We start from the raw sequence: 26,852 nt of genomic DNA, 5'->3' as shown, positions 1-26,852 counted from the left end.
GCCACCATTCCCAGAAGTAGAGAAACAAATAACTAACCAAGAAAGAAGCCCCAAGTAATTTAGAAGAACAGGTGAACCTTGATTGACAAAAAAATAACAGGTCGGTTGTCCCCAGATGGATGGTGATCATGATATGTCTAATGAATTTCCATTAATATGGTATGTCTCGAACCAAACTTGCTTAAACCAGAATCTGTAAAACTCTTAGTCCTAAGGTACCAACCATAAACTAGAAACAGTACCATTAAGTGACATGGATAATGGAAACTGTGAATCAGTACCCAGTCCACTCATGCAGTTGGTTCTTCGTTCTTAGAACCATGGTCATCCATTTTGATATCCAGTCCAGTCGACAAGACATGCCCATACACTGGGGCAGGACCAGAATTATCTGTTGCTGGAAGAACTTTGTCAGCTTCCATAACAATATTCATTGATGATGGAGGCACAACTGAGTTATCCAGTGCAGCGCTGAACTCCTTTCCTTCAGAAACTGAATTACTGTTCTCAGATTTGGTCCCCACAGAGGCAGCTTGTTGGCATACTGCCTCCACTGCATAGGTCTCCTTTTGACCACCAGGTTCTACTGCAGCAGTACTCTGCACTCCAGGTTCAAGCATGGCATGGGGCTCAGATCGTTGAACTTGCACTTCTGAGCCACCTGCTGCAGTTGCTGCTATTTGAACTTGACTGGCGACAGCTGCTGCTGCTTGGTGACCTTGACTGACTGCTGTTGCTGCTTGGTGAGCTTGAGGAAACCCATAACCTGCCAAATTGGGGAAGGATCCCTGAGGACCATAATAACCTTGTGGATGGCCTTGAGGGATGAATAAATTTGACTGGGCACTAGGATTAGGAGGGTAAAGAGCCTGAAGCCCCGATGGCCCATACATAGCTTGGTGGCCTTGAAAACGCTTGAGCTTGGTAAGATGCTTTTTACCAGCCAAATGACAGTCAAAAACAGCCTGTGTGTCACACTTGACATTGCACAAGTCACAAATCAAGGGCACCACCTCTTTGGGTTTTGGAGGCTCAACTGACCTCCTTGGCGGTTCAAACATCCTCATACGCTTACCCCCCCGACCCCCCCTCATCTTCCGCTTCATACCACGCCTCCTAGAGTCAACCCAATCCATCCGTTGCCGCTTTGCTGGTGCTTCTGCCTGTTCTACCTTTGTAATCTCAGACTGCTCTTCAGAATTATTTGTCCGCTTGGTGTCCATTTTAGTTTCAGCAGTAGGAACTTCAGTATGTAAATTGTCTGCAATTGACTTGTTCTCATCAGTCCCTTGTACATTTTCAGGCTGCGTTGTAACTTCTGACTTAGTTTCAGGGACAGGTAATGGCTCATTTTCGGTTCCTTGTGCAGGTTTTTGCTCATTCTGTACTTCAGCCATAGATTTTCCCTCACTTGTAAATGCTGGTTCAGATTTTATCTCATTCTGTACTTCAGCCACAGGTTTTCCCTCACTTGGCAATGCTGGTTCAGGTTTTTGCTCATTCTGTGTTGCAGAGACAGGCTTTTGCTCAGTTTGTATAGAGGGTATATTTTTTCTAGCATTTTGCAACTCTTCAGATCTCTGTAAGTTCTTCTTATGCCGCTTTCCATTCTTGTGCTGCTCAAGGATTTCCAAACTGGTACAGTCAACCCTACAGAGTTCACACCATGCAATCTGTGGAGGACGCCGGATTGGAGCTGCCTGTCCTGGAACTGGAACTGATGTTGGCAGTCCTTGAACCGGTGAGGCCTCTCCTTGACCAACAGCTGATGGTGCTCCCTCACCTTCTGCTAATGCTACTCCCTCATCTTCTGCTGATGCTGCAGCCTCCTGGTCCAATGTACCGGATGGATGAGATGTAGATGCTGCAACATGTGGTGAGTAACGCCTACCACCACCCCTTCCCATGCGTCCCCTCCCACGGAATAGTGGGCCCGAGCCATCTGGTCTGGAGTGCCGCTGGCCAAAATTACCTCGACCACCACCTCTGAATGACCCGCCACCCCTTCTGCCACCCCCCCTGTAGGTAGATCTCCCAACCTGCAAAGAAGCCTTTTAAGGGTCTTTAAAGACTAGAACACATAATGACTTCCTTCTTAAATGCTGCGATAATAAAAGAAAAAGAAAAACCACATTCCAGAACTACATACAGATCATATAAGGGGAGAAAAAAGAGTATTCAAGACATGAAATACAAAATAAAGTATAAACACAAAGTGATCCTACCCCTTCCAAAAAGAAGGGAAACAGGAAAAGAGGGACAGCGAAGGAAGGAGAAATTCCAACCATACTCATTCACTGAGCTTTGTTAAGCAAGCTCCGTTCCAATACAGTAATTCCAAAGCATACAATGAAACGCACAACAATGGCTTTGCATCATATATTATTAGAATCAGTGGTGATAAGGTTGCTTCACTAGCCCACCACAATCTCCGAGGTTGCTAAAGGCTGTGTTGACTGTAAGAGCACATAACAAAAGACCAGAATACACAGCTTAGACTTAACTGCCAACTTGACTTCTATGGAGCCATGCAGCAACCAACAAGTATGACTATACCAATGTAGTCCATGCACTAGCTCCAAGCCTTGTCACTTGTCTTCTTAAGGCTGAACCATTTCCCAATTTTTTCTATTGGGATAGATGGGTTTTTCCCCTAAATATTTGACCAGCCAATGCATAAAAATGACTAGTCAGACATTTAGGACACATTTGGGAAGTTATTGTTTCTCTGGCATATTTCTGCACTTGGAGCACTTCTAGGTGTTTCTGTTCTACATGATTAATTCAAAGTGAAAAGAATGTGTTTGGTAACCAGTATCAGGGAACATTATTTTCTACTGTCATGAAAGTGGAAATGCCACTAGGGTTTGGGGTATTATGGGTTTTAGGAAGAAAACGTCCAAATCCAAGGTACTCCAACAGAAACATTTTAAACCGACCATGTTTATGCATTTCCCATAAGAAAAGATGCTGGTGGTGGAAGAAATTTGGAGTTGCAGGATTTCAAATGGTTGAATCGACTAAGAGATGGGGTGGGGGGAGAAAAAGAGATACGAGGGGTTTCTGGAGCGAGATAGAGAGCTCACCTACATCAATTTTCAAGGGAGTTGCAGACGCAAGCTTCACGTCCATGTGAGGATGGAGGACCCCTCCCCCTTCCTTCGGTGGTGAGCCCCTATTTTTCGAGTGAGAGAGACATGAACCCAAATTTTTCCCAAATTTTTTAAGTGAAATGTTTCTGAGTTCATAGAGCACATTTTTTCCTGTTCAGCTGTTTCTTTTCCCAAAGGTCAGTTTGCACAAAAACGAACCCGCATGTCCAAACACGCTTCTGATGTTTTTGTGTTCCTGGAGAACAAAAGAACACTACAAATGTTCCCCATGGAACGTTACCAAATGTATCCTTGACACATTAAAACATTGTTTTCTACAATAGGAGCAACCAAAGCAGAATTCATATCCAGTCGAAAAAATTTATTGTTCTATGGAGTTTGTATTTTGTGAAAACTAAGATGTAAAACTTGAGGCAAATCCCATAACACTCAACTTTTTGTGACCCCAGACTAAAAAGACTGTTGATGAATTTCTTCAGACATCATAAAACAGCATTTGCCAAAATGTTCTACTGCCACTAGAAAAACCACCAAAATACAACACAGAATAATAATAATGAGAAAAGTTTTGTGGGGGAGTGTATTGCCAACACCCAGACAGTGGGGGAGCGAAATGACTGCCCCACTCCCTATGAAAGGCAGAAATCCCGCCCCCCCATGATGCTTCCACGCGAGCTCTCATTGGCCCCAGTGTGCGCAGAGGGCACGTTCCCCCACAGAGAATGCTCCCTCTCATAATAATAATAATAATAATAATAATTCATGAGAAATTGAATACTCCAAAAAAGGCTTGATCAGGGTTTTAGAGACTGCGACCAGATTGGTCAGATCATCCGACCCGCATCAATAATAATTCACCAGCTGAGGACTATCCAACTTAATGTACCCTGTGGATCAGACAATCCAGCAGTACTATCAGGTTTTAGCTTGCTGGATCTGCCAAGCCTTTGCTTCGACCATATGATCTGAGGTGACCTGGATCAGTGTAAGTACAGAATGAACCAACCTCAGATACCAATCCTTATGTCCTCCAGCTCTTGAACTCCTCTAAAATTTTGGGGACAAGGAATTAAACTCTTGTTTCAGTACAAATTCCATATAACAGAAACCGCGGGTGTGTGAGTTTCCCCCCCCCCCCCCAAGGAATTAAACTCTTTTTTTTTTAAGTTTCCAAGTTCCATAACAGCATGAGGAAAGAAAGAATAGCAACAATGGCAATAACAGTGAAGAAATATAGAGATGAGAAAGAACTAGGCTAGCAGAGAGGAAAGAGAGGAAAATAATAAAGGGGTAGGAAGAGTAGAAGAAATCACGAATGGATGGAAGGAGTTAGCGAGAGAGAGTACCTGATACGAGAGAGAGAGAGAGTTGCACAGCACAGCCAACGATATAACTAAAATTTTCTTCATTCCAATATCCATGAATCTTTCGTTACAGAATGTATTTAAAGGCTTAAAACAGTCCTAATCCTTATCCAAAAATAATACAGAACTTTACTCTAACTTGGGCTCAATAACTGAAACAAACTCCAACTCTAACTCGCTATTAATGACTCTAACAAGATAAAGATAAAAAGCAAAGCAAATTACATTATTATTTCTAATTAAACCTATGCTTCATGCACATCTTCAGGCCCTCTTCCTCTGCCTTTCCTGATGCTCTCTCGGATGGCCTTCTCACCAAATTCATCCCTGATTCGCTCCTGGCTGGCCTTCAGGCTATATTCCTTCTGAGGAGGAAGTCCTCATTATTGTCCTCTCCAACAAGGCTAACAAAGCAACCGGCCCAGACGATTATAGTATGGGATTTTTCTCCTCCACTAGGGACATCATCAAAGTGGACCTCATCAAGACCCTACAAAGCTTCTTTTATAGCCCCCAGTGAGGTTAAAGGGATCAATCACACCTTCCTTTGCCTCATCCCAAAGAAAGGAGGTGCCTCCTCCATGAGGTAATTCCAGGCCCATCTCCTTGTGCAACTTATTATACAAGTTTATTGCCAAAGTCCTTGCAAATATGCTCAAGCATGTGGTTGACTCTTTGGTTAGTCCCAACCAATCGACTTTCATCTCAGGAATAAGTATCTCAGATAACATTCTTCTTTGCAATGAGCTTGTCAAAGGTTTTAAAGGAAAGTCCCACTCCCCCGCTGCCCTTGTGAAGATTGAAATTCACATAGTCTTCGACTCTTTGAGATGGGATTTTATCATTATCGTAATGGTGAAGATGGCTTCCCCCCCCCTTCCCCTTTGTCAATTGGATCTATCTGTTAGAGTTGTTAGAATATCTTGTATAGGGGTAGTTCTGTCATTGTCCTGTTATAAGACATGATCAAGGTGTATTTTTCTTATTCTTTTCTTATTTCCTTTTACCTCCCTAGGGAGGTCTGTGTAATTTGGAAGAGTTTATTAATGAAGTAATATGTGTGTTGAGAATCACTCAACAGACATAACCGATTCTCTCCCGACTCCTCTTCCCTTCTCTTCTCTTCTTCTCCCTTCCTTCCTCCTTGCTGTCAACTCTTCAATCTTTCATTAGAATCGATCCAATGAAGCTTTACCTTGGTATCAGAGCTAGCATCTCTGGTTTGAGAATCGGCTCAGCTCAGTAGTTGTCTTCTCCTCTCTTTGGAACCCTATAAATGTAAAGGGGGTTCCATTAGAGGCTGTATATGTGAGATACTATACCTCTTACAGTCTTGGGAGTAGTATTCTTCACACCAAGTCCATATGGAGAGAGTTTAGGAGCAGCTGAAGTGTTTTTGAAGCTATGTAAGATGCCTGCCTAGTTACCGCCAGCTTGCGAAGCTTTTGTCTTGGTTCTCCTTCTCCTCCCCATCTCTTGGAATGAAACCTATTGCTTTTGAATCATCCAGGGATGTTATATCAGACCCCTAATCTCATGGTTGTTGAGAGGAAGAGTGCTTAGCTTCCAACTGTTGTGAAGCATTGGCACCAAACCCTGTTTTTCCGCCAGCAGTGGGCTATTTCAGATTTGATTCTGCCTTTGGTAGATTGGTTTGCCTTAGAACTTGACTCATTCAAGTCGCATGGGAGTGCTATTTTGAAGCCCTAAGAGCTTGTTCTTGAAAGTGGAAGATTGGAAGACTGCTGCTTCCTTTTTTGCTGTTGTACAAGTATTGGAAGCTCTGTTTCTGATTCTTAGTTGACCTTTCTTTGAAGATTGTTGCATTGGATGGTTATTTGTTTGCTGAGAATGGAATGTGTCATCTTGGTACATCTGTTTGGTGTTATGAACTGAAGTCCCTTAGCTGTTCGAAGGATTTGGTTTGAGTTATGCAAGTTTTTTGCTCTCTGTATGCCTGCTGTTTTTAGGCTTGGTCTCAGCCCAGTGATTTGGGCGATTGAGCACTATTTGTGTGTTGGTTTGCCCTCTTTGTTTGGGTTGAGTGTACTCCCCACTTGAGCAAACACTATATTGATTGCTGAAGTGTTAACCCATTATGTCCACTGTGTCTGGGCAAGATTCTTAAGTCACTGGACCAACTACAGCTGGCAGCCTGAGTAGTGGTTTCCCAACCATGGCTTCCTTTGATAACCCCAACACCCAAATCTCTATTGTGAAATTGGACAACACCAACTACTTGGATTGGTCCCGGTCTGTGAAGTTGTCCCTACACAGTAGGGGAAAGTTAGGATACATTAATGGGTCTATCACAGCTCCTGCTACAACTGATCCAGGCTATCTCAAGTGGGAGACTGAGAACTCCACTGTTATGACTTGGCTGATATTCTCCATGAAACCTGAGATAGGTAGGAGGTTTATGAGTAAGGAGACTGTGAAAGATATCTGGGACAGTGTCTCCAAAGTTTTTGATAGAGTTGGAGATGCAACAAAGGTGTATCAAATCCTCCAAAAGATCATCCATATGAAACAGGGTGATAGGAGTATATCTGAGTACTACAACTCTGTTATTAGCTTGTGGGAGGAATATGATCACTATAACAACCTCCAGTTGTCCAATTCTGATGGTCAAGCAAAGGTCTACAGGAGCCAAGAAAAGGAAAGGATACTTATTTTGCTTGGTGGTCTTAACCCAGAGTATGAGCCTCTCCGCCTACAAATCTTGGGAAGATCTCCCTTTCCATCTCTGGATGAAGTGTGCAGCTACTTGCAAAGTGAGGAAACCAGGAGAACCACTACGGATATTGCACCATCAACAGAGAGATCTGCTCTTGGTTCTAGTTCCCACAGAGACTGGAAAAGTGGGGGGAAAGGCCAAGGGCTACCTCGTGGAGATCACCGTGAGAGATTTAAATGTGATCATTGTGGCAAGCTTGGAAACACCAAGGACAGGTGTTGGGATCTTCATGGACAGCCCCCTGGTATGCGTGGTGGTTCATTTGGTGCCCGTGGAGGCAAGCGAGGGGGAGCTAGGGCTCACTCTGTGACATCTGAGTCTGAGCCACCTGGACCTCAACCGGCTCCTGATTCCCTCTCACAGGATGATATTGCAACCCTCCGCCGGCTGATGTCTCACCTTGGAGGGTCAACTACTGGTTCTACCTCTGGGGGCTCTACTACTTTTGCCTTAGCTCTGCAGGTCTCGTCTGCTTCTCCTACTGCACCCACCTGGATTATTGACTCTGGAGCCTCTGATCACACGACTGGTATGTCACAGTGCTATGATTCCTACTCCATTTGCTCTGGCCGGGACAAGGTAAGGGTTGCTGATGGTTCCCTTTCTTCTGTCTCCGGTAAGGGTAATGTACGAGTTACTCCTTCTATTTCCCTTGAGTCTGTCCTTCATGTTCCTGATTTTGCTACTAACCTATTATCAGTGAGTCACCTAACCAAATCCTTACATTGTTGTGTCACTTTCTTTCCTTCCTATTGTGTTTTTTAAGATTTGGAGACAAAGAGGGTTATTGGCAATGGGACTGAAAAAGGAGGACTCTATCTTCTTGAACCACGGCTACCTGCTCAATCTACTACTGCAGCTTATGTTTGTGGTCGGAGTGACCGTAGTACTTTGGAGTCTATACTCCTTTGGCATCAGCGTTTGGGTCATACCTCTTTTGTCGTTATGAGGAGACAGTTACCCCACTTGTTTACTTCTTTCCCTTCATCTTATGTTTTTCAGTGTGAATCTTGTATTTTTGCTAAACATAGTCACACATCTTATCCTTATCGTGGTAATAGATCTACTGCACCTTTTTCCCTTATTCATACTGATGTTTGGAGACCTTCCCCTACTACTTCTTTATCTGGTTTCCGTTACTATCTCATTTGTGGATGACTATTCTCGATCTACTTGGATTGTTTTGTTGAAACACAAGAGTGATGTTTGTGATGCTTTTAAGGATTTTTATCAACTCATCAGTACTCAGTTTGGTACTCGCATCCAAATTGTTAGGTCTGATAAGGGGGGTGAGTACACGTATAGGGGGCTCCAACAATTCTTTACCGATAATGGCATCATCCATGAACTAGCTTGTGTTGATACCCCACAGTAAAATGGGGTGGCTGAGCGCAAAAACCGCCATCTACTGGAAATCACCAGGGGTCTTCTCTTTGGTATGCATGTGCCTCAGACTTTCTGGTCTGATGCACTTCTTACTGCTGCCTTTCTTATTAACCGAATGCCAACTCCACTCCTTGGCTCCAAATCCCCCCTGACTCTTCTTTCTCCTTAATCCTCAGTTTTCTCCTTGCCTCCAAGAGTCTTTGGTTGTGTTTGTTATGTTCATGTCAACAAATCAGCCCATACCAAGCTTAATCCCAAAGCCCTCAAGTGCATTTTTTTGGGCTACTCTGATTCAACCAAAGGGTATAAGTGCTACCATCCTCCTTCCCGGAGACGACTTCTCTCCAAAGATGTCACCTTCTTTGAGTTTATCCCTTATTTTTCTTCCCCTCAACATTCTGTTCAGGGGGAGAGTACCAACAGTGAACAGAATGCTGATGTCATTCCTTTTCTATCTCCCTTGCCTACCTCTACTTCCCCATTCCTATTTGATATTGGAAAGTACAAAGAAGTGGATGTTGTTGATGATGCTGATGCTGATGGTGTTGTTGATATTGATGCTAGTAGTGGTGGTGATGCTAGCAGAAAAACAGAATACAGGGGAATAAGATTCAAAGAAGGTGTATTCACAAGAGGTGAATCATTGTTGAAGGGAAAAGGGAAGCAACCATGGTATAAGCAACCCTGCCAAAACCCCCCTTTGGATCCACATCCTCAGTCAGGTAATTCTTCTCCTTCTGAATTAGATCTCCCCATTACTATGAGAAAGGGGAAGAGAGCCTATACTAACCCCATAGCCCAGTTTGTTTCCTATGACTCCATTTCTCCTACAGGTATTGTTTTTTCCACTGCCCTTGAGTCTTCTTCCATTCCCAAAAATCTCACAGAGGCCTTATCCGATCCAAAATGGATGCAAGCAATGTCTGAGGAAATGGTGGCTCTGGAGAAGAACAATACTTGGACACTAGTTGATCTTCCCAGGGGGAGAACTCTAGTTGAATGCAGATGGGTTTATACAATCAAGTATAGATCCGATGGTACAGTGGAGAGGTACAAAGCTAGGCTGGTTGCAAAAGGGTATAGTCAGGTGTATGGCATTGACTACCAGGAGACTTTTGCCCCGTAGCCAGCATAACTCCATCGGGTTCTTCTTTCGGTGGCGCCAATATAGATTGGCCAATGTACCAATTAGATGTGAAGAATGCATTTCTTCATGGAGATTTAGCAGAAGAAGTGTACATGCAGCCCCCACCTGGTTTTAAGTGTCCCTCAACTGAAGGGAAAGTGTCCCTTGAAGAAAGCTCTCTATGGCCTCAAGCAATCTCCTACGGCCTGGTTTGAGAGATTTAGATAAGCCATTCTGAAAAATGGGTATTATCAGAGTCAAGCTGACCACACCTTGTTTATTAGGAGAGGTAATGGCACAGTTGCAACTCTCATTGTCTATGTTGATGACATTGTGGTAACTGGGAATGATGTTGCTGAAATAAACAGATTGAAATCCTATTTGGCTAAACAGTTTGAGATCCAAGACCTTGGACTCTTAAAATACTTCTTGGGTATTGAAGTATCTAGATCAAGGAAAGGAATCAACATTTGCCCAAGGAAATTTGTCTTGGATCTTCTGAAAGAGACAGGCATGATGGGGCATATAGTTGTCAAGGCGTCGTCCAGGCGCTTTGGTCGACTTGGGTACCTTGGTCGCCTAGGCGGGCGCCTTGGACGCCTTGTTCGCCTAGTTGGTGTCGCCTTAAACTTTGGCTCTCTCCACCGCCTTGGGTCGCCTAACCGCCGTGACGACTATGTGATGGGGTGTAAACCAGCCACTTCCCCTATTGATCCCAATCATAAACTTGGCGATGAATGTGGTTCTCTTCTTATAGATGCAAGCAAGCACCAAAGTTTAGTTGGGAAACTAATCTATCTCTCCTTGACTCGACCAGACATCTCTTATGCAGTTGGAGTGGTGAATCAATTCATGCATGCTCCCAGGAGTAGACACCTGGATGTAGTGTATCGCATCATTAGATACTTGAAATCCTGTCCAGGAAAAGGTCTTCTATTTGCCAGGCATGACCATTTGTAAATTGAAGGCTACACAGATGCTGATTGGGCTGGTTCAGTTTCTGACAAGAGATCTACTTCTGGGTATTGTACCTTTGTGGGTGGTAATCTAGTTACCTGGAGGAGCAAGAAACAACCAGTGGTAGCTAGATCCAGTGCGGAGGCCGAGTTTAGGGCCATGGCTCTTAGAGTATGTGAGCTTATATGGCTAAAGAGACTTCTTTAAGACTTGAGCTTTGAAATTGAAGGGCCAATGAGACTTTATTGTGACAACAAAGCTGCTATAAGCATTGCCCATAATCTAGTTCAGCATGATCGAACCAAGCATATTGAGGTTGATCGTCACTTCATCAAAGAGAAGCTAGATTCTGGGTGCATTTGTACTCCCTTTGTAAAGACAGGTGATCAAGTAGCAGATATCTTCACCAAAGGGCTCACTCCTAGTCTATTTGGTACCTTATTGTACAAGCTAGGAATGTATGACATTTATACTCCAGCTTGAGGGGGAGTGTTAGAGTTGTTAGAATATCTTGTATAGGGGTAGTTCTATCATTGTCCTGTTATAACACATGACCAAGGTGTATTTTTCTTATTTTTTTCTTATTTCCTTTTACCTCCCTAGGGAGGTTTGTGTAATTTGGAAGAGTTTATTAATGAAGTAATATGTGTGTTGAGAATCACTCAACACACACAACCGATTCCAACTCCTCTTCTCTTCTCTTCTTCTCCCTTCCTTCCTTCTTGCAGTCAACTCTTCAATCTTTCATTAGAATTGATCCATTGAAGCTTTAACTCTATCACTACATTTCATTTCCCGGCTTCTCAGTGCTTGTTGATGGCAGCCTCGCCGGTTACTTTGCCTCCTCTGTCGGCATCTACCAATGCTGCCCCCTATCCCATTACATTTTCACCTTAGTTCTTAAAGTGCTTTCCAAAAGCATTCAATATAGCACGGACCAACAACTCATTTCTCCCATCACAAAATGCAAGGCTCTCAAACTCTCCCATTTGGCCTTTCGTAATGACCTAATGATCTTCTCCAAGGCCAATATCCCTTCAGCTGAGGCTATTCTGTCTTGTTTGCACCACTTTGAAGGTAGGCCGAGCCTTTGGATCAATCATTTGAAATCTCTCTTGTCCCTGGCCAGGGTCTCTAAGGTTAACAAGACTTGTCTAATAGAGAAGATGGCCTTCTCGTTAGGCCACCTTCCGGTTATGTATCTAGGTTTAGCTTTGATCCCCTCCAAGTTGATTGCTCACCATTAAACTCCTATCCCAGATCTTTTGCGTAAGAGGTTTCAACTTTGGAAGGGCAAGATCCTACGCCGATCGTTTTGAATTGATCATATCAGTTCATTAGTCCTCTTATATTTATTGGTCTGGCATTTTTGGGCTGCCTCAGTCCTCTATCTCGAAATGGAATCCCTCGTGTGTGGGTTTTTCTCTGGAAAGGCTGTGACACCTCCAAATTTCTTCACCCCATCAATGTCTAGCTCCCAAAAGATGAGAGGGTTTTGGATTACAAAGAATCAAAGATGTCAACGCAGCAGGTATCCTCAAGTTTCTTTGGAAATTAGTGGCCAAGTCGAAAAGTATCTGGGTTGATTGGGTTTATTCTCGCCTTCTTTGTCATGACTCCATATGGACAGCTTCTTCTAGTTCTAATGCTTCATGGATCTGGAGAGAAGTGCTAAAGCTCAAACCTCTTGCTTATTAGGTTATTCAATCCCAGATTGATGATGGTGCCTCCACTAGATTATGACTGGACCATTGAGACCTGTAGGGAGTGCTCCTCCACTCAGTTGGTAGCAGGGCTATCTACTCATCGGGCCTGCTAGGCTGGCTATGATTTGTCATTCTTTGTCCTGATGGATGGGCTACCCCCCCCTCCTCTCCACCTCTCTCCCCCTTGGCTAGTTGGCCTGCCATCTGGATCGTCCTCTCTAGAATTCCCAGAAGGCCTAGTAATAGTGGTAATATTGTTGTTTAAACTACATCTTCGACAAGCCTCTTCAGTCTCAATTCAGCTTGGGACCTTATCAGATCTCACGTTTCCGTTCAACCTTGGTGCTTACTTGTCTATTCAAGAGTCATATCCCCCACCACAGCTTCACTGTTTGGCGGGCCTTCTCTCGCTGCCTCTAAATGTTGTCTTTCCTTATCTAGAGGCAAATTCCGACATCTCCTTCATGTTGCCTTTGTTGGAATGACTCTGAAGACATAGATCATTTATTCTTCGACTGCCCCATCTCATCTTCGATTCGGAAAGGCCTCCTTGTTAAATGCTAGCCTCAAAGACGAAGGATCCTTCCTTTCGAGAGGGAATGAATTTGGATAGATATGACCTTTGCTGGTAAATCTAGTTGTGATGTCGTGGGTAAGCTTGCTTTTGGTGCCACTATCTACCACATCTGGATCATAGTTGTCAAGCCGCCTAGGCGACTGCTGCCATAGTGCAGAGCGCCTTGCACTGGCTTAATTGGTATCGGACCAAGTTCTGACACTTATTTATACCAAATATCATTTAAGTAAATGTTTACATTACTTAAGATATTATTCATAAATAAGCAAATACCCCCTATTTGAATCCAATGAAAATAGTTAAAAAATAAAATTCCAAAATGATAAAAAGTCAAACCCCTAGTTCAAGAACAAAAATTGGATTTTTGGCGGTAGGTGAAATTTTCATCTTTCTAATGCTGAGTTTTTTTTTTTCTCAATTTTAAAAATTCCATAAATCTCAATATGGTAAAACATTGCTAAAAACCCTAAGTGCGGTAAAATATTCATTTGTTTTGATATTTAAAAAAAATTTATTTTCATTCAGAGCGATTTTGATAGCATTCACGCACACCAAATAAGGTTTAATCGGAACATAACTCCTTCAATATAAATCAGATTTAAGCAATCTTGGATATGTTGGAAAACTGGTTTTTTGTTCTACCTAATGCAAAATGTCTCATGTAAAAATAAAATAATTTGATTAGTCAAACTTCTTAGAAAACAAGAACATTTCTCTAAATCGAGAGCAGTTTAATTCTTATTGATAAGATCATATTTTCTAAGAACAGTATAAACCAAATGTATGTTTTGATTGTTTCAAACTTCCAATAGCTTGCTTCTTCAGCTTTGCTGTCTTCTAGTTCTATGTTGATTTTTTATGACTTCATGTGGCTTAATATTGATTTTTTATTACATAATATGACTTAATGTTGATTTTTTATGACTTGCTGTTGCTTAATATTGATTTTTTATGACTTGATGTGGCTTAATGTTGATATTTGATGATATAAGGTACATATTGTAGCATACTTAATAATGATAGAAAAGAGGGAAAATAAAAAATAACACTTGGGCGCCTAGGCGTTGGCACTTTGTCGCCTAAGCGCTTAGGCACCCCTCCACCACCTTAGGTCGCCTTGCCGCCTTGACAACTATGATCTGGATGGAACATAACCTCCAAAGATGAACTTCTAAGTCTATACCCTTTCAGCAGATTTAGGATTCCATCCTCTTTGATGTCAAAAGCAAATTATCTGTGACTCCTCGTCGGTGTGACGACTCCCCAAGAAATAACCATATTGTTGATTCTTGGAGCCTTCCCCATTCTATGTTACAGCCATTGTCTCTCTCCACCCCCCCCCCTCTCTGGGGGAGTCCTTGTTCTTCCTTCTCTTAGTAATGAATTACTTATTCACCCCAAAAAAAAAAAATCTACGCCTGACTGCATCAACTGTACACAGCCATAACCCCCGCTTTTTTGCGTAGAGGCTGTTTCTAGATTCAAACCCGTGACCTCCAAGTCACAATGGAGCAACCATAACGTTGTGCCAAGGCCCGCCCACAATAGAGTGAAAATTTTTATTAAATGCTTAAAAATATCTATAGAACAAGAGGCTGAAATTCATGCAATCTGTCTATTTTCTCTCACAGGAAACTTCAAGCCCCATTAGTGGGCCAAGGCTAATCCATCATTCAAGTATGAGCCTAGGATGGGATCCAGGTGTTCGTCAAAACTTAGAAGATGGTGACTCATCCATATATTTGCACATTACAGAGATCTGTACACAAATATGAGACCTCAAATCTAAGATAAAGTCTGGGTACAAATTAGGATCCACCACTGAATAGCTCCAACCTAAGAGATTGCATGTCAAATTTTCATATGATTTGATGGCCAAAATTTCTACCTTTACTATATCAATTCAAGAGGTTTTAAAAACCTCATCAATTCTCAAAATAATGTACAAAACATATTGTTAAAATAAGCTGAACATGTTTTTTTTTAGGATAAAGTAGTAGTTTGGCGGCAGCCATTCAGAGGTGGATTTAACTGAAGAAGCAACAAGGACAGAAATATAATAGATTTTCCTTTCCTTTCCGACTTCTCTTTTTTTTCCCCCTTTTTTCTTTTACTTAGTGACATAGTAAATTGATAAACAGCAGATATTCATCCCAAAAAATAAAAAAAAAGATAAACAGCTGGGGTACAAATATGATGAGAGGGAGAAAATGAAGTGAATAAGAAAAAGACAATCACTAATTTCAATAGAATATATGAACAATGAAGTCGAATTCAACATGCAACTCCAAGAACTCAGTGACATGAGAACTGAGCTATGAATGTATTTCCCAGGAAAGTCAACTGCAGAACAAAAATCTAGATAAAATCAAGTGACTTGACATCCTCTTAATCTCTTCTCATATCAAAACATGCTCACTAGACCAAAATCCAGATCCTAAAGTTTTAGGGAAGCTTCATTGCCTGGTTCCCAGTATGCAAGAGTTCTCCCAACATCCCACAATGACTGGACTCCTCATTTTCATTTATACCAATTTATTTTTCTACCATACAAATCAAAAAATAGACTTTCAATCAGTTTACCACCCTGCCCCTTTTCATTTTAACCCAGTTTTGAAAATTTGAAAACTATGTGGTAATCTCTAGACAGAAAATTTGAAAGGAAGTTGGTCTTTGATACTTTACCACTCTTCCTTAAAATTTGAAGTTTTTTGAAATAGAATGGCCACGGTAGAGTGAAAGAAGTAGATCATAATTGCTTAGCTATAATAATAATAAATAACATATTTAGTTTTCTTTTTTTTCAAGAACTGAATATTTCTGGAATTGGAAATGGAGTAACACTACAAGCAAGGATTAAAGTAGCGGTATTGCGTATCGTATCGGCAGGGTGATTTTAAGAGACGTAGCGTATCATTATCAGATCGGAGATACGTATGAAAATACACTTTTGGAGCAAAAAAAGTATAAATAAACAATATATAACATGTATCATGCATAAACACTAAAATGGAGAACAATGTATAACAAGACAACTGCATTCAATTGAAATTGTTATAAAAGGTGAAGTTTCTTACATGTGGTAATAGTCTATTGCCATGAAGAGTGTCGAGGTGGTTCAAACTCATTCAGCCACTTGAATGATAAAAAAGAAAGGTGTGTTGGTTGAATCTGATTTGTATTTGATGCTTGAATGTAAATCCCAAGTAAAAAAATTGGAAAAAAAGAGAGGTGGAGAGCAAGGATTTAGAGTCTCGGTGGTTATTTACGCCTTCAAAACTCATTTTAAACTATGTTTTGAGTTCTAGAGTGTGATGGTCTGACGAGAAGTATTGCACCGTATTGACCGTATTACATAGTATTGAACATATTGACCGATACGTACCGATGCTTTATATTTTTTTCAAACCCTTAAATTGGCGTATCGGTGAGTATCGGTACGTATCGATAGTATCTACCGTATCGCGTTGTATCGGCCGATACAGTGTGATACTTATCAATATATAATATTCTCAAAAAAAAATTAGATACGTATTGTACTGTATCGTATCGATACCTTGCGATACCGATAAGTATCGGCCGATACGATACAGTGCGATACTTTAAACCATGACTACAAGGTTATTTTTGTAAATTCAAAGAAATAGATGGTTGAATAAAAGCAATATACTCCAGGTTGAATAAAAATAATAATTATTTTTATAGTGAAACTTACCTGGGAAACAGAAAGTGACTTCGGGAAAAAAAAAAAATAAGCCATGCCTAGCAATGTGGACAAAAGTATCCATGTCAATATGCATCAACTCAGCCGAAAAAATGAAAAAACAGCAGAATCTCTGCTATATAGCTTGAACATCTAAATGATTAACTAATACTTCAACTAGTGAGTCTGAAACAACACGAAAATCACCAAGTCATTCACAAATATCGTGTGAAATAAACAGACCCTCAGGTGTACTTGGTTACAAAGTTAATATTGTAAAATTGTAATCAGGACCAATATTAACTCATACATTGACACATTTGTTACTAGTGAGAGTGAACATGTACATCACACATCCACTCCCATAGACAAATCAAGAGATTTCCAAATGTAATCCCATTTTAGTGAAATCCAAGAATGGAAACACTTCCTTGCAACATGAACTTTGTAACCAAACACGTCTACCAACACCATGAACTTGTGAGACCAACCAAGTGGAGGTGGCAACAGGTCAGAAACCATGCCAACCTGAACTAGTGACTATTGTGGGTTGCTGGCTTGTTGGCAAAAAATCCAGGTTAGGTTCTGTCTGATTAAGTAAAATTGATTTCAGGTTTCAATTGTCAACCAGTTATCACATTAGGATGCATGAAGTAGATCCTGTAGCAGTCTGACAGGTTGGATTAAGAATTGCCACCCCTACAACCAAGTCAAAATGTCAGGTTGCTTGGTTAGCTTCCATAGGGGCCTTGACCAGGTCCCTGTGGCAGTCTGGCAGGTTGGATTAAGAATTGCCACCCCCACAACCAAGTCAAAATATCAGGTTGCTTGGTTAGCTTCCATAGGGGCCTTGACCAGGTCAAGGTTTCCAAAGTTTAACTGACCATATGAGTCAAAGATCAACTCAACCAAGCCATGCTCTTCTAATGTAAAATAGTGCACAGCATGCTAGAAATTTACTTTATCTTACATTCATTAATAACTTTATCTTACATTCATTAATAAATCATCATATTCATAAATATATTACATTGATTTGACTAGCCTGAATCACTGAGCCAACTTGTACAAGGCAGGGAGTGTTTAGTACTCCGCCCTTACAGCACAACCATGAAACCATCAAAAAGAAGTTTGACAAGCTCCATGGCGTTATACCATACAAGAACTGACAAACCTAGAATGGATAGTTAAAAGAACTTGAGAGTTAAGATTTCATACCTATTTCTTGCAAGGAAACCATGTAGACGGCAATCCAACATGATGATGAAGAGCAGTGATGATCAAAAAAGATTGGGGCTCCTGAATCAACTTTGCCTAGTGGAAAAGGACATATAGTTTAGCATTTCTAATGTCCTAGAGGCACTTCTAGATCTATAAATGCCAAGGGGTGCTTTGAATTTTTACATTTAAAGAAAGCCGTTGTGAATCACAACACATTGAGTTTGTCATCCACAATGTCTGAAACGGATTCTCCTATCCCATGTCACAAGAGCAAAAATTTCATGGAACACATGCAAGATTGTCTGGAAGTTGAGTCCGAGCATTGTGGTAACACCGTAACAGACTGTCTCACTTTCAGTGTACTGCAATGCTGAGAAACTACAAACTTGCGTAGAAGAATCCTTGAGATAAATGAGATAAGTACACATCTATTTCTCAAGTTCCAGTGGGTTAGACTGGGAAGTCACCATGACGGATTATATCACTGTTACTTCAGCAACAAAGTTGAACGTGTTCTAATTTTCATGGTATAACTCCAAAATTGATTGAATCAGTTTGATTTGTCTGAACATCAATATAAATAATTTAAAAAAGGAAAATTCAATCAAATCAATGATAGGTTAAACCAGTTTCTTGTGAGGAGAGTTTTCATTTATCAGAGCAATGGTTCAGGACCAGGTCAAAAATTTTGAAGAATTAACGGAATCAGAGGGCGGACCTCGGCGCAACGGTAAGGTTGCTCCAGGTTTGAATTAGGAAACAGCCTCTCCGCAAAGTGAGGATAAGACTGCGCACATATGACCCTACCCAGACACCCGCAGTGACGGGAGCCTTGTGCACTGGGTACACCCTTTTTTAATGGAACCATAATTTGCAAACTCGTCAGGCCGACAAGAGGCACTCATGTCAAATCCATAATTAATCATGATTAATAAAACCATTACTGGCCTTGATAATCTGATCTCATTAGAGGCATCTGTCTCTCGCTTCTAAAGCGAAATATCTCATTCCAACGGAGAGCGAGAGCAGCAAATGACATTGCAGATGAATAAAATTCAACTCCACAAATGTCCTAGAGGACATTTAATTTGGATATTGAATAAAATGTCATCATACAAGTGTCCTTTTGAGAGGAAAAAATACAACTGAGAAATTTGGTAATAGTCATAGATTCTATTTTAGGTGAAGAAACAATAAATCCAAATCAGTCAAAACTCAAAACTTGAGAGGACCATACTTATTATTAAAAAATAAAATAAAATAAAGAGCTGACCATCAACACCGCCCACATAGCTTATCCATGTCACATCCTTCAGTCAATGAACAACGTCACCAAGTTTCGGCTTGAGTTTGCAAACTACGAGCAGAATCTCTTAAGATCACTTTTTTCACAACCTGTTCAGTTGGAGGGGAAATAAGAATAACAAAGCACAAATGTGCAAACGTATTCTGACGCATTTTTAAGAGGAAGTATGTCATGTGGAACATCATATAGGTTGCTTCCTTCTCAAGAATCACATACCACCAATTGATTGGAACTTGGAAGTGATACGTCAAGCAGTGTGTCCAAAATACAGTTCTCCAACATATTTGGAAACACTTGTTTGTATTAAAACAGCAGTTCACTGAACGGTGTTAGATTCTTGTACATGCCATTAACCTATCTGATGTTTGAACATGATATCTTTCCCCTTGTTAAATAATAAGGGATACAATATCATGACAGAATACTTATTTCAGTTTCTTAGATGGGTATCTTCTTCAAGACCAACCTAAGCAACATGGGGAAGCTATATAATGAAAATAATAACTTTCCCAAAGCATTCTTATGTTACGGTTTTTTATTCTATTATCTACATATATTTCTCTCCCAAGAGTTTCTTTAAAAGAGACAGGACAATGAAAAAAATTAACCAACCAGTATTCTCCACCAAACATCCTCAATGCATCCATCTCCATCCAAAAGATTTGAGCAGAATGAGGCTACAAAATGATATACGCTCCACAAGAACTCACAATATACATAGTCTTTGACATAGGATCACCTAAGTACAAAAGAGAGAACAAAACACCTTGTTCAAAACAAACAACCCTTAAAGATGGCTCTAAAAAAATCCCCTATAGAGAAAGTTAGGAGCGGTATGATCAGGAGAACACCATAAATTGCTATCTACAGGACTGCAACAAACCAAATTTATATTTGATCTTTAGGCACAATACAAAGAGTAGATTGCATCCTCAACTGTAAGGCACATCATATTCAAAAGTAAATGAGGCCCCACAGTCCAGGAACAAAATGAATGAAGTGGCCCCACTTGATGGAAAGGATGAGCTACAAACTAAATCAAATGATAACAACCAAACCAAACATTCTGAGTTACCACAGAAGCTTGCAAATGAGAGGCATCATTTGATTTAAAATAGCTCATCATAAATGGAAGGGATGCCAAATTGTCAACAAGAGCTCTATGTCTTCAAGATACCATCATATGACACAATAAAAGATCCATTATTTCACAACATTGGCAGTTCTAGCATTCCCTCCTTTTCACTTCAAGAAAAATAGGCAGATCAAATTTCCGGTTAGTCTCAAAGCAATCACCTTAGGTTTCTGCAGCTGTAATTACAATGCCAACTTTTTCAACTAGTCAAAGAATAATTGAATAGAAGCTCTTAAGTCTAAAACATATCAGCCTCAGTTGTCTGATTACACTCCCCATGTGAGCCCATCGAAGCACTACAAGAAGTTCCCTTGAAAGAATATCAGTCTTGTGATGAACATTTGTAGTACCTCGAACAGCAGCCAAAGTGTACATGATAAGACATTGTAGTGCCCAAAAACGAATCAGACATCTTAAGATCACGCCAACCCATGGCACCCACAATAGATTTTGGTGCTCCAATAAGGAAGCCAGAGTGGATGAAATGGGCCACGGATTGAAATTAAAGAAGTGTATTTCCTTTGCCACAGTAATACTAGCAGGGGTATTAGATGGAAGAAAACGAGTTTAACCCAATTCAACAAAACCTTTACCAGAGATGCTGTTAAAACCCAATCAAAATCGACGTATCACCTCATACAGAATTGTGCCACCAACTCAATGCACAGCAGAAAGCTTCTTGTTGCCAATCAAGCCTGGGATTTATACTTCACAATCAAAGAGAATAAATTTTCAACTTTTTTATCCAGCAAAAGGAGAAAAGAAAGCAAGAAGGCATCTAGTAGACGGCTCGGGCTGCAATTACAAACCTGACTAGCTCAGAGAATTGACATATTTTACTTGCATGACAATAGATAGAATAACTAAACCTACAAGATACTTGCAAAGACTCCCAACAAAAAAATAATAATAATGGCAAAGGCCTCTCTATTTCCTACTTCAAGTGGCACAGCTCCATCTAACATTTTGAGAATTACTTGCATTCAATATTAGTATCCAAAATCTTTATGTAAGAACACTATAAAACCATTGACCCTCAAAAAAATAACAGTTGTGCATATTAATACTCAATATCAGCAACAAAACTTCCTATAGAAAATACAGCAAAATCATAAATTCAATCTTGGCTGATCCATTTTCAAAGCCAAAATTCTCAGACAGCACAAATTAAATGATAAATAACAATGGAAGATATCCCTTTGGAACCACCGCTAGGGAGTTTTTAGGCTTCAAATGAAATAGGGAAAGTTAAAGTAACAAAACATTAAATCCTTCCAACCATGGGAACAAATGTTTCAGAAGCAGGATGAGCCCATAACTGGAGGATGGCTATGTTTCCCTTGGCTTGTCCTTAAACCATTTCATGAGCAATATCTGTTTTTGTTCAAGCTCTTATAATTTTATGGGAGGGAACCTTGTGGATTGATCTCTTCTACTTCCTTTTTTTTTTTTTTTTTGGGGGGGGGGGGGGGGAGGGGAGGACTCTAGTTTAATAATTCTTACTTCTCATAATATCAGCTTATAGATGAAAATATGGTTTTGCTATAAATCATCCAAGGTAAGACAATTATGAATTGAAAATAGAAGGAAAACTTCAAAAGCACAGCACATTACTTAATCAATTCCCACATAGACCTGATAACAGAAATAGCAGTGATGTAAAGGTCTCCCATCAGTTGTGTGGGTTCCAAAAGAATGTGAAAAACATTTTTCTTGTATATATAACAGCACAAACAAATGGGACAAGAATCTGCAAGTTGTAAACCTGAAGGTTACCTACTAAAGTACCTCATTTCCAATCTCATCAGCCCATTGTAATAATTAACATAAAAAAAATAGCTCATATGGATTGGCAGCTCTGTCTATACCTTCATTGTATGTGAAGACCAATGCCACCTTATTAGAAAATCAACAATTTACCAAAATAGGCAAGATGGAAAAGAACTACTTAAAATGTCTAAGCAAATCCTAAAAATCTGGCATTGAATTATAAAATAATTAAAGGGGAAAGTTTTCATACATGACCGTGTAAGCCATGCATGTGAGAGGGTGGGAGTTTCAACTTTCAAGGCATTAATTAGTGGGTGGGGGGTTTATGACTTTTCCAACTCTTTGTGAGAGGGGACACGACCATGCATACATACACAGCCGTGTACAAAATCTTTGGCCATAATTAAATGTTAAATAACTAATAAACAAAGATGAATACAAAGAGTGCTGCTGAGATTCCAATGAAGGCAAAAATGAACAGCAGAACTAGACAAAGGATAAAAAAGAAACAAATAAATTTAAAGGAACTTCAGAATACTGCCAACTTGTACAAAATGAATAAAAGTCTAATTAGATGGTTTCATCATCTGCAACTGTACAACAGATCCTAATGACTACACAAATGAGAACAGACTGTATGGTGCACACTGAGAGCTATAAAAGAAAATGACAAGGGACACAGAAAAAGTGTAAAGGCATAGAAGAATCATGTAGTCAACCCCAAGTGGTTGGAATAAGGTTTCACAAGGTTGAATCAAGGTGAGGGTGAGTAGTAGAAGAGAAATTAGAATAAAAAGCAAGGAGAAGTAAAAAAAAAAAAAAAATAAAGGGGGGGGGGGAGGGGGAGGGGGAGTACACAAGAAAAAAAAAATGAGGGGAAATTCGAATGAGGCGGTTTAATCCATACGTGACGAATCCCTCTCATAGGGGTGCTACTCCTGTTTTAAATCCTCAAATTCAAGCTCTCAAATTGAGACTGCACTCAATCCCTAATTTAAATGTTTGAGGGCACACTCTAAAGAAAATAACACTACAAGATTAAGAGTATGCTTGAAATAAAATGAAATTCTAACTTAGTCGGATAAGTCTAAACTTAAAAATCTTATGGATCAACCACTAAGGGTGCTTCTTCTGTTCACCATCTTTTATTTTTCAATACCATGAAGCTTTAAGGCCCATGTATTTGTACATCTATTTATACATAGAGACACGCTCTGAAGCCGTCCTCAGCTATAGACTATTTTTAATTTTGGGTTTTGACACTTGCGATTTTGCTCCCGCACCCGCTTTCATTATCACTCTGCGTTTGGTGCACTTAGGTTTTATCATGTGCAGTAAAGATCAAACACTGTATAATACAGATAGACTCAGATAGTACAAATCAACAGATCTAAAGAAAATACAAGAGGAATGGAATGAGGCTTCAGTGAGTTGACTCCAATTGAGTAACAAATGACAATTTATCAGCAAAACAGCACAAAGTAAAGAAAAAAAAAAAAAAAAGGGGGGGGGCATAGTTCTCAACAAGCATGCTAATAGAAAACCAGCTAGCATGAGAAAGCAAAAAAGATCAAACCTAATGAATTAGAACACAAAAACTACAATGCAGTGACTATCGCTGAAATGAAAGGATCAAGTAGCCCAGGATTTTAGCATCTGCATCAAGGTTTAGATGTTACGACCATGGAGCTTTGCAGGCACTAACCAAGTCCCCTTAACATGTTTCAAAAAATAAATAAACAAATCAAATAAACCAACATTTTAGTACAATGTTTATTACAGTAGCAATGAAAGGTGAATGGACTTATTTGAGGGGGAAAATACAGCATTTGGGGCACACAAAGACATTCTTTAAAAATGTTACACCAAATATGATTGGCAGGTACTTTGTGACTGGTGAGTGTTTGAGTCATTGTTCCATTGTATTGTAATTTCTAAATGAGTTGGGTATCATTCATATTTTCTCTGAAATTTGTATGCATTCATGGTCTTCTGAACTAGTAGGTATTTCTATTACTGCTCAATTAAACAATCCTCCAAATTGAGTTGGCATATTTTTCTCTCTGATAGGTTAAAGCCTTGTTGGATTTTATTAAATGCAAAGGTTTAACATATTTGATTACCTGTAAAGAGAGCAGCCCAGTGCACGAGGCTCCCGCTACTGCAAGGTTTGGAAGGGTCAAATGAATGCAGCCTTACCCCCCTGCTTCGCAAGAGAGGCTGTTACCAAGTTTTGAACCCGCAACCAACAGGTTGCAATAGCTCAGCATATTTGATTAGCTGTAACTTAGTTAAAAGATGGTATTTTCCTTTTTAGCATTTGGATGCCAAGACGCTGCAAAAGGCCAAGTCTCCAAGACATTGCATTGAGACCTTGACTGCTGAGTGCTGAGGTGATGTCATTTTTTGCTTCAATAAGACTCTTCTTGTTTCGTTCACAAGGATGGGAAATTATTGACAAAAACCAATTAAAATGCAATGACCAATGAAGATGAAATTTAACAATGCATTAGAAAACCAGGATACAATCTAAGAAATTACATAATTAGCAGTTAAGTAATATAACATAGAACCAAAATATCAACTAACATCCCGACAACAGCAAATAAAGAAGAATTCCATGCTCGTACTACAAGGTAACATCTGTAACATTCAATTTAATTGAAGTAAGGCACCTTGGGATAGAAGAAAAGGGGGAAACAGACAAAGACTATGCATGAACACGTTCCACTAATAACATTGAAACTAATCAGATAATTACGCAGAAAACGAAAGCAACAATCACAATAAAACCAAAACAAAATCCATACCGCAGGTCGCATAGGAAATGGTCCGTGTGGCATCGGCCCCTGCATTGGCACCGGCATCGGAATTGGACCATAACCCCCATTGGCGTGCCATTGCCTTTCCTGCAATCCAGCCATCGCTCTTTCCGCTGCATCCATCGTCCCGGCAAATTGCGTCAATTGTGACAAGGCAGCCACCGCTGCTGCGGCCGCTGGGTTCAATCCAGGCGGAACCGGATACGACGAGCTCGGTTGTTGAGGCTGTTGTGGTTGTTGCTGTTGCTGCTGCTGCTGCTGTGACGGCTGCTGTTGTTCAACAACCCCTTGGTGATAATAAGCATTTTGCTGATGCTGCGCTTGTGCTTGTCCTTGAAACTGGCCCTGTCCCTGACCCTGCGCCACTGCCAAGATTTGCGATGCTTCGGACGGGATCGAAACACCGGGAGGATGGATGGCTGCCGTGTCCTGCTGAGATTGTTGCTGTTGTGGTTGATAAGCATTGGTATAATCTGGATAATATTCAGCGTATTGCTGTTGATGTGGTTGTTGCTGGTACTGATGGTAAGAGTAATAAGCTTGGCTTGCTTGATCGTACGCTTGAGCTTGAGATGGATCGTAGAATTGAGAGGATAAATCTTGCTGTTGTTGTTGTTGTTGTTGTTGTTGTTGTTGTTGTTCCGCGAGTTGTTCTTGTTGCTGTTGTTGTTGCTGTTGCTGTTGCTGTTGCTGTTGTTGAAGCTGGTGCTGCTGAAACTGTTGATGGAGTTGTTGGAGTTGCTGCTGTTGGGCCTCTGTGAGCGACGATAGATCCATGGTTTCTGGTTCTTCGCTTTCCCACCTCCTCTCTGCAATGAGGATTAAGGCGTAGGGTTTCTTCACGCTTCCTTTCTTTCCCCGAACCCGCCCCTCTTTTTTACGGTTAAAAGAAACAAAACGGGCTAAAACCCAAACGAAATGGTTGTGAATTTGTGATTAACTTTCTTCCCAAAAAAAAAAAAAAACAAAGAAGACGAAGAACTTGTGATTTATTTATTTATTTATTTTTGGACAAAAAGAACTTGATTTAACTGAATAGGTTTTATTCACCAAATTAGGTTATGATAATGGGATTTTTATCCTCTCATGTGCGAATTTTTATTACCTCCAATTCGCTGCCCGCTTCAATTCCCTCCAATCTCTCACATAGGAGTAGAAATGACCACCCTACCCCACCTTGGGCAATGTGTTCGGGCAGTGGGTAAGGTAGTCATTTCCGCTCCTATGTGAGGGATTGGAGGGAATTGGAGCGGGCAAGAATTGGAGGTGATAACGATTCCTCATGTGCGCTTCACTGCCCAGTGCAAGATCTTTATTTCCTCCATTTTCCTACCCAGTCCATTTCCCCAAGTGCCTCTAATAGGGGCGGAAATGATCACCCTACCCCTTGCCCATACACACTGCCCGGGTGGGGTCCCCCGATTAGAGGAACTTGGGAACTGAACCGGGCAGGAAATGGAGCAGACAATTTCACCCCAATGCACCACACTTGAGAATCCAACCCTCCATCCAACCCTGCCCATGTTAAAAAGATGCCATTGCCCATGTTTTTTCAGTTGGATTCTCAAGTGTGGTGGACTGTCCACTTGAGAGGATAAAAATCCATGATAATGATATCGCCTTTGTAGATCTAATACCTACGATTGGGCTACAATTAATCATTGTAAATGGAATCTTTGCTTTGAAGGGTGAAAAATAAAAAGGATAAAAAGATTGAGTAAAGGTTGGGCACACCACCCGTGTACCATAAGGTAGTGCCTAGGGGTCCAGGTTTGGCCCTGTCGGCCCAAACCCGCCCTGAGCCCGAACATGGCCTGGGCTAAGATTTATGGCCCTAAGTCAGGGTCGGGTTGAGGCCTTGGGCTGAGCCTGGCCCGGCCCAGCCTGACCCTGATTTTATATAATGACTATTATGACCTCACTTTATAT

At 40.7% G+C, this 26,852-nt stretch overlaps 1 protein-coding gene and 1 long non-coding RNA gene across 6 annotated transcripts; both read right to left on the bottom strand.

Annotated features, from left to right (window-relative positions):
• Positions 1–10: 10 nt before the first annotated feature.
• LOC122665111 (mediator of RNA polymerase II transcription subunit 15-like) lies at positions 11–25,816 on the bottom strand. 5 transcript variants are annotated; one of them, XM_043861208.1, is made up of 3 exons: positions 24,912–25,816; positions 732–2,054; positions 11–668 (listed from the first exon to the last, which is right to left on the bottom strand). In XM_043861208.1, the coding sequence occupies exons 1-3, from the start codon at positions 25,698–25,700 to the stop codon at positions 291–293; spliced, it is 2,490 nt and encodes an 829-aa protein (XP_043717143.1). In that variant the 5' UTR covers positions 25,701–25,816; the 3' UTR covers positions 11–290. The 5 variants fall into 5 exon arrangements, with proteins under 5 accessions (XP_043717143.1, XP_043717131.1, XP_043717136.1 ...); XM_043861196.1 differs by having other exon boundaries at positions 11–1,375; positions 1,436–2,054; positions 24,912–25,815; XM_043861201.1 differs by having other exon boundaries at positions 11–1,388; positions 1,449–2,054; positions 24,912–25,815.
• Positions 15,490–16,703, bottom strand: LOC122665144. The gene is made up of 2 exons (XR_006333441.1): positions 16,581–16,703; positions 15,490–15,809 (listed from the first exon to the last, which is right to left on the bottom strand). It is a non-coding gene; the product is annotated as an uncharacterized LOC122665144 (long non-coding RNA).
• Positions 25,817–26,852: the final 1,036 nt, after the last annotated feature.

This window comes from Telopea speciosissima, chromosome 1 (genome assembly GCF_018873765.1).
Source record: "Telopea speciosissima isolate NSW1024214 ecotype Mountain lineage chromosome 1, Tspe_v1, whole genome shotgun sequence".
NCBI classification, from domain to species: Eukaryota; Viridiplantae; Streptophyta; class Magnoliopsida; order Proteales; family Proteaceae; genus Telopea; species Telopea speciosissima.
This window is presented reverse-complemented; position numbering and strand designations above follow the sequence as displayed.

Excerpts from the sequence above, each read along its gene's own strand:
- LOC122665111 (XM_043861181.1), bottom strand. The coding sequence starts at position 25,700 with ATGGATCTATCGTCGCTCACAGAGGCCCAACAGCAGCAACTCCAACAA. Across the intron at positions 2,052-24,911 it reads CATTTCCTATGCGACCTGCG|GCTTCTTTGCAGGTTGGGAG; the intron begins GTATGGATTTTG and ends GACCCTTAAAAG.